Source organism: Plasmodium gaboni, chromosome 13, assembly GCF_001602025.1.
Source record: "Plasmodium gaboni strain SY75 chromosome 13, whole genome shotgun sequence".
In the NCBI taxonomy this organism is placed as follows: domain Eukaryota; phylum Apicomplexa; class Aconoidasida; order Haemosporida; family Plasmodiidae; genus Plasmodium; species Plasmodium gaboni.
Window position 1 is genome coordinate 767371 of NC_031493.1, and position 8314 is coordinate 775684.

The following is an 8314-nucleotide window of genomic DNA, read 5'->3' on the forward strand; positions in this document are numbered from 1 at the left end:
TAAATAATGTAATAAAAGACCTTTATATTTGGTATATTATTATTATATATACATATATATATTTATGTATATATATTTATGTTGTAATGTATAAATTATAATTAATAATCAACGTGGCCTTTATATCTGTAAAATATTTCTATTATGTATATATTGTTTTTCTCAATAGGAGTAATACATATAATATTAATATATATATTATATATATATGTGAATTAATACCGTTGTTTTTTTTTTTCCATACAATAACATGATGCATATAATATATATAATATATAAAGATTCATTTTTATGTTTTAATTTTTATATTTCATATGAAATATTTTTTTATATAACTCTTTTTAGAAACAATACATGGTGGAAAAAAAAAAAAAAAAAAAAAGTGTTTCATAAGTGTAGAAGAATAGAATATTTATATTTCTATTTTTTATGCATTGTTATGAAAAATAACTTTTTTTTTTCTTCTTTTTTTTTTTTTTTTTTGTTAAAATTTCGAGTGTTTTCCTACCATAAATGGTTCAAATACATGATGCAAAATCTCCTTTCCTGTTACCCTTATATAAAGGTGATTTTTAAAAAGAAAAAAATATTTGGAAAAATAAAAAGATAATAAGAATTAGAATATATATAATATATACCTACATAAATATAAATATAAATATAAATAAATATAAATATATATATATATATATATATATATATATATATATATATATATATATATTTCTTATATATATTTTTTTTTTCACCTCTCAGTGTACGAAAGTAACAACATTTTTTTTTGTAAAGGAAATATTATAACAGGGCCTAATATATTTTTCCTTCTCTTTACTTATATAATTATAATTATTTCCGTTTTGCCTATATATATAATAACGTAAGTATATTTTGAAATCCATAAGTAAATAAATATATATATATATTTATGTGTACTTATAATTTATATTAATTATGTTATTTTTGAACTTATTAAGTCTTGCATGTCTTCAAAAAAAGTGTATACATGTTCATAATATTGTATCAATATTATTCTAATTTTTAATATATCTTAATATATGTAATACATATATTTTTGTACTTTTCTTTTAATAGATATTTCCAAATAGATAGTTCCTTTTGTTTAACCGTTGCTCTTGTTTCCCTGACAATTTTCTTTATATTAGTTTTATTTTTTTTAACAACCACAGCATTTTGTGACCCTGGAATGTACGCATAAAATATATATATATATATATATATATATATATATATATTTAATATACATATATATTCAAACTATTTATTCATAATATATAATATTTAAATAAATTTTTTTTTTATTACGCATTGTAGAATACCTAAAAGGAATTATGTTGATTTATCATTGCCAAAAGGACGAAGTAAAAATTGAAATTATTATATTTAATTAACAGTATATATATTCATTATATATATATATATATATATTTTTCCATTTTAATATTATTATTATTATTATTTTTATATAGCTGCATTTACTACTGCAAAAATAAATGGAACAATTATAAAACAGTATTGGTGTGGTATGTTATCACAAAAAATAAAATAAAATAAAATAAAAACAATAAATATATTAAAAATATCAAAATTATATTTAATAAAATTTCCACGTAAAGTATATAAATAAACATGATATATTTTATTTTTTATAGTTAACTGTAATCATTTTAAAGAACCTAGAAGTAAACATTGTTATACATGTAATAACTGCGTCTCGAAATTTGATCATCACTGTGTATGGTAAGATACTAAAATAGAAAATTCTCAAAAATTAACTATATGTATATATATGTGTATGTATAATTTTTATTTATTTATTTATTTATTTTATTTTTTTTCCTTCTAGGATTGGTAATTGTGTAGGAAATCGAAATTATAGACGATTCTTTTTTTTCATTTTAAATTTATCGATCCTTTCAACAATAATATGTTTTATATTCGTTGGACTTTTTATCGTAATATAATTAAAAAGGATTTATATACTTATAATTATCGTCTTAATAAAGTTTGTATTTTTTTTATATACATATGTAGCCTTATATACATATATATATATATTTTTAATATTTATTTATAGCAATTGTGTATTAAGGAAAATGGAAGCTTGTCATTTCAGCCAATTTTATATACAATAGGAGAATATCCACACATGTAATAATTTTAAAAATGCAGACAAAAAATTTTAAATATAAATAACTTCAAAAAAAAAAAAAAAAAAAAATTGTTCATATTTAAAATAAAGAATATATATATATATATATATATTTTTTATTAATTACTTGTATTTATTTATTTCACAAAACATTTTTATATATATCATTATCTTATTTATAGAACCTTGTATATTATTTATACCTTTCCATCCTCCCTTTTGTTAATTAATTTATTTGTGTATCATTTACAAATGGTACTACAAAATAAGACAACCTATGAAGATATCCAGGGCTTATATTCGGGAGATAACCCATTTGATGAAGGTAGAAAAAAAAATATATATATATATATATTATTTGTAATGCCCTCTTCAATTTTTTATTTTATCTTTTCTTGTTTGTAGGGAAATTTATAAATTTGAAAAAGTTTTTATTTACACCCGTTGATAAAATGTAATTATAATTTAAATAAAAGAATATTGACTGTATATATAATATACATACATACATATATATATATATATTTTTATTTTTATTTTTATTTTTAGCAAAGTCGAATGGAAAGAAATTGTAAAGGTGTCAGTATAATATTATAAGAATATCCTTTCTGATTTAATTTTTTTTTTAATTTTTGAATTTTTTTTTTTTTGTTTCTTTTTTTTCAATTTTCTTTTAATAAATTAAAACTAATTCTTTTGTATAACCAGAGTTATACTTTTTTTGTCTTTTTTTTTTTTTTTTTTTTTCTTTCTTTTTTAAAGAACATAACTCTTTTAGTAATATTAATTTGTCAAAAATATATTATCATTTTCAAAACGTTTTAAAAATACAATAAAATAAAAATAACTGTTTTTATTTAAAAAAATAAAATAAAAAGGAGAAAAGAATTAATTTAAAAATATTAAGTCTTAAAATAAATGATAATTTTAAATAAAAGAAAGAAACAAAAACAAAAATAACGAGGAAAAAATGTGGATACAACAAAAAAAAAATATATATGTACATATATATATATATATATATAATTAAAATAAAATATAATATCATATCATATCATAAAAAAATTATATAAATGATATAAACATATTTTATATCATACAAGAATTAAAATTGTAATATATTTGAAACATAATAAAAGAAAAAAAAAAAAAAAAAAGTTATTACAAATTATTATATATATAAAGACATTATATATATAATTATATATATAGCTTCATTTTTTCTTTTTTTTAATCGGAAACATTTTTTATAAAAAATAGAGTTAAATCAATATAACTTTTCTTTTTTTTATCTATTTTTTTTTTTTTTTTATCTTTTGATTTAACGGACGCAGGATCATAAACCTCGATTGTTTTTTCTTCTTTCATGAGCGTATCCCACATGATACAATTACTGTTTAATCTTTTTAAGCAGAAACTCCTATAAAAAATAAAAAAAAAAAAAAAAAATATATATATATATATATATACATAATAATAGCTTTATATTTTAAATTATTTTATTTTTTCATTTTACTTTATAAATTTATTATTATCAATATGGGACAATTCCTCAAATAACGGCATGACAACAAATTTCAAAAACGTTATTTGAGATTTACAAACTTCATTGTGTTTTGTCCTATCACACAAAGGTGATAAAGGCATTTTATTTTTTAATTCTTCATCTCCTTGAGTATAAAATTCAGATAAAACCCTTTGACACCAAGAATAGTGTTCACCCCATGAAACTGATCCATGAGATATATCTGCACTTTTTATTATCATTTTTGTTAATATTAATAAATCATCACTATTCTTTATATAATCGAAATCGTCATTTTCTCTTCTTATTCTAAACTTTGAAATGATTTCAAAATGATGTTTCATATCAGTGCTTAAAATTAATTCAATGATATATGATCTCATCATTCGAAAATCCTGAATAGCAAAAATAAAAATAAATTCATAAAAAATATATGTATGTATGTATATATATTTATATTTATATTTATATTTACGTATAGGAACAAATATTATCTCACCTTTTCTGAAAAATTTTTCAAAATATTACACTGGTTTAGTTGTAAGATTTTAAAAGTTATAGATGCATGATAATTTTCTAACACACTAATGTCATTATAAATAATACTTAATGGATGTAAACTGTTTACAAAAAATAAGTTATTATAACCAGGATGTCCTATATCATGACAAATTCCTGATATAAACATTACCAATTTTATTTTATATTCCAGGTCATCATATATACCAAGTTTTTTTGTCAAACAAAAAAATTTTTGTGTTACCTGTAAGGAAAAGGTGTGTACGAAATGTTATGCGTGCATATTGTTTTGACTGTTAAATATGAGGTCTCCAAATAAATATAAACACATATACATAAATATGAACACATATATATATATATATATATGAATAAACATATATGCATACATATATTCCTATTCATTCTTATTACCATTGTCGCGTGTATTGTATTATGATAAGGAACATTATTGTACTGCTTTTCAACAAAGCAGAGAAAGTTAATTATTATATTTATAGGAATATTATGATCAATAGTACATATTAAAGATAAGTTAATATCAAAAAAAGGATACTCAGATTCTTCAAAATATGTTAAACAATTGAAATCCCAATCTGATAAAAGCTTGTTATCAATGAATTGAATCATTTTTGTTAATTGGGATATATTAATTTGTTTCAAAAATTTTTTTATTTGTTTTTTATCTAAATCCACTTTGTCAGTACTTATACAGTCATTGTTTGAAAAAGATTTGTTTAATTTGAAATCTACTCCTTTCGGCACTTCTTCCCCAGCAAAATTACTTTTACTTTTACTGACATAGGCCTCAATAAATTTTTTATTCTTTCAAGTGGAAAAAATAAGAAAATACATGAACACACACATATTATATATATATATATATATATATATTAAATAAAATATGCATATATAAATAATATTCATATAAATTTTGTTTCCTTTTTTTTTTTTTTTTTTTTTTTTTTACCTCTGGATTTTCGAGAACGTTATAATCAATATTATACAAGTTATCAGATTTTGTTAATGTTGACAAACATTGTTCCAAAATATTCGAACAATAAGAAGTTTTCGTATGAACATTAAAATTTGTATCAGTCTCGTTTTCTAATTCCAATATGACTTTTGTACACTAAAAAATGGAAGAATAAAAATAACAATAAAAAAGGTATTTACAACAACTAAAAATATTAAAGGCACATTAAATATATATATATATATATGTGTGTATATATTCATATTACCTCCTTTAGCATATTAATTAAATCTTCAATTCCTGTTGAAATTTTTTTGTTACTGGTTTTATTTTTCATATCTGATTCTATTTTATCTAATTTATAACCAGCTACCTATAAGAGATTATAAAACAAAAGTATATTATTTTATTTTATATTATTTTATTTTTTTCATTGTGAAAACATATATAAGTAATAAAAAAAGATCCGTTTAAATATAATATTAATGTTTATATGTATATTTGTATATATAATATAATTTTACAAAACCGTTCGAAGTACATACAAATAAATATATATATATATATATATATTTTATGTATATTTTGATTTTTTAAATTTTGTCTTATGACTTACAAGTAAATTATAAAAAACATAACGTATTTGTAGTTCTGAGGTATAACTTCCTATGTATAAAAATGTGGACAAGGTTGTATATGCCAAAATTCGAAAAACCCTAAAATAAAAATAATATATATATATATATATAATTTTTTATTCATTTATTATACATATTAATATATAATATATATCATTTTCAACATTTTTTTGTTTAATCGCTTTTATTTTTTTATAAAAATTACACATATATTTCAGGAACAAAATCAGGTTTGGCCGAACCCACTAATATGATACTAGTTGAATTTAAGAATATAAATATTAAATGGATAATCCAATTATATTTAGTCCTAATAAAATTAATAAAATATATATTATATCCATTAAGCATAAGTTTGCACAATTATAAATATGCACATATATATATATATATATGTATGTATATTTTTTTTTTACCGTGAGGGAAAGAATATATCTATTATAACCAGAGGTAGGAAACCATAAATGTAGGTGAGTACATAAATCATTTCCAACTCATAAGTCGTCGTAGGCATTTCGCTAATGTTTGGATTATACTCCAGTGTTAAACCTATAGCTATATTCCATAAACCCCATAAAGCAACCATTAATGAAAAAAGTACATAAGACATACATTCAGAATATTTACACAATTCTGTAGACCCGATTATTATAAAAAATACTAATATCACTGTATTAATAGCCATTAAAGTATGAAATAAAATAACAATATATGTTTCTCTTCCCCAAGTACTTGTTTTAAGAGACCAAGTTGTTAATGGCCATATAATAAAAGATAATATTAACATAATAATTCCAATAATAATCATTCTAGATGATATCCAATTATTTAAATTTAATACATATAAAGATTCTATAGAATCATCATTAAATTTTAATGGTATTTTTTTTAATAATTCTTTTTCAGAAGATTGATTTAGACATGCATCTGCAAATGTACTTTTTAAAGGATTTGGTGGACTTTTACTACTTATAGAATATATTTCTTTTTTTATTGTTATATTTCTTTTCCATATATCATAAAAATATTTTTCAAAAATACTCGTTTGATTTTTATTCGTATCAAAATTTTTATCATTATTTATTTTTATATTAGTAGTGTTTGATTTAATATTTCCATATGATTTTATAGATGAACGAATCTTATGATCATGATGATCATCGTGATGGTGTTCATTATGATTATGGGTATCATCATAATTATTTATATTATCAGATTTTTTTATATTATCATCATTATTTAATCCATCGATTGTTATAGTATTACTACTATTAATATCGTCAAAATTATCAATATTTTCAATATTATCAATATTATCAATATTATTATTTTTATCATTTTTATTTTCATCATCAATTTTATTATTTTCATTAAAACTTATAGAATTTCTTACCCTTAAATATAAATTTTTGTAACTATCTTTATTTGTACTCTTTATATTAATTTCCTGTAATTCTTTTTTATTTTTGTCATTTGGAATATCTATTATATTTTCTTTTAATTTTACAGAATTGGATTTTTCATTTTTTAAAACTTTAACTTCAATATTAGAAAATTCAGAATTACATTCTGTATTTATATTACTTGTAGACCAATTCATAGAATTATTATCAATAATTCTTTGATTTTGTCTATTATCTTCACTTATTCCTTCTTTATATGTTCGTAAAGAATTACTAGTTAAAGGTGACTCTTCATCATTATCTTGAATATTTCTACGTGCATTATTTAATATATTAGATGGAAATGAAAATTCTATAGATTTCGTTTTACCAAGAATATTTAAATTTTTTAAATAGCTATTTTTTTTTTTTACTTTATTATCTTTTTCTACATTTTCAGGAATAAGTGGTATATCTTTTGAAATGCTTTTCCTTTCTTTAAAATTTTCTTCTATAATATCATCATTTTGTTCTATCTTTGTTTTTTCTTTATTTCTTAATAAATTCATTATAAAACTCTTTTTAGATACTATAGATTTACTTTTATTCATATTCTCATTTTGGTCATTCATCGTATTACTATTAGACCTTCTTCTATTCCCTACATTTTTTTCAATATCTTGATTACTATTTTTATTATGTTCTTCAAAATCGTCTACCTTACCCATTTCATATACATTGTCTTATTCCATATTCTTATGTTAACGTATTAAAACAAAATAATAAAAATATACATATATTAAATTAATATGTATATTTAAATATATGTATACTTATATATATCTATATTTAAATAAATATATATATATGTGTATACTTATAAATCATTTGGAATTATTAAAAAAGCATATAATTATCTTTTGCATTTCTTACATTTACTAATAACGCATAGTTCAGAAATGCTTTCTTGTAATCAATATATTATTTTGTTGTGTACAAACAAAAAATCATAAAATGAAAGATAAAAATAATATGCACTAAATATATTGTAATTTATACATAAATATATATATATATATATAATTTTTTTTTTTTTTTTTTATG

General features: G+C 19.3%; 2 protein-coding genes across 3 annotated transcripts; one reads left to right on the plus strand and one right to left on the minus strand.

Annotated features, from left to right (window-relative positions):
- Positions 1-513: 513 nt before the first annotated feature.
- On the plus strand, positions 514-2995 carry PGSY75_1321400 (putative palmitoyltransferase; the record flags this gene model as incomplete). Its single annotated transcript, XM_018787276.1, has 12 exons — positions 514-565; positions 757-877; positions 1093-1206; positions 1333-1379; positions 1488-1541; positions 1671-1758; positions 1865-1973; positions 2096-2169; positions 2353-2495; positions 2576-2624; positions 2720-2747; positions 2933-2995. 12 exons carry the CDS (start codon positions 514-516, stop codon positions 2993-2995), a joined length of 942 nt encoding a protein of 313 aa, XP_018640018.1.
- A 405-nt stretch (positions 2996-3400) lies between these two features.
- On the minus strand, positions 3401-7938 carry PGSY75_1321500 (putative 3',5'-cyclic nucleotide phosphodiesterase; the record flags this gene model as incomplete). 2 transcript variants are annotated; one of them, XM_018787277.1, is made up of 9 exons in its annotated part: positions 3401-3590; positions 3687-4090; positions 4195-4458; positions 4629-5039; positions 5185-5346; positions 5459-5563; positions 5807-5906; positions 6034-6138; positions 6245-7938. In XM_018787277.1, 9 exons carry the CDS (start codon positions 7936-7938, stop codon positions 3401-3403), a joined length of 3435 nt encoding a protein of 1144 aa, XP_018640019.1. The 2 variants fall into 2 exon arrangements, with proteins under 2 accessions (XP_018640019.1, XP_018640020.1); XM_018787278.1 differs by having other exon boundaries at positions 5459-5559; positions 5803-5906.
- Between the last annotated feature and the right edge of the window lie 376 nt (positions 7939-8314).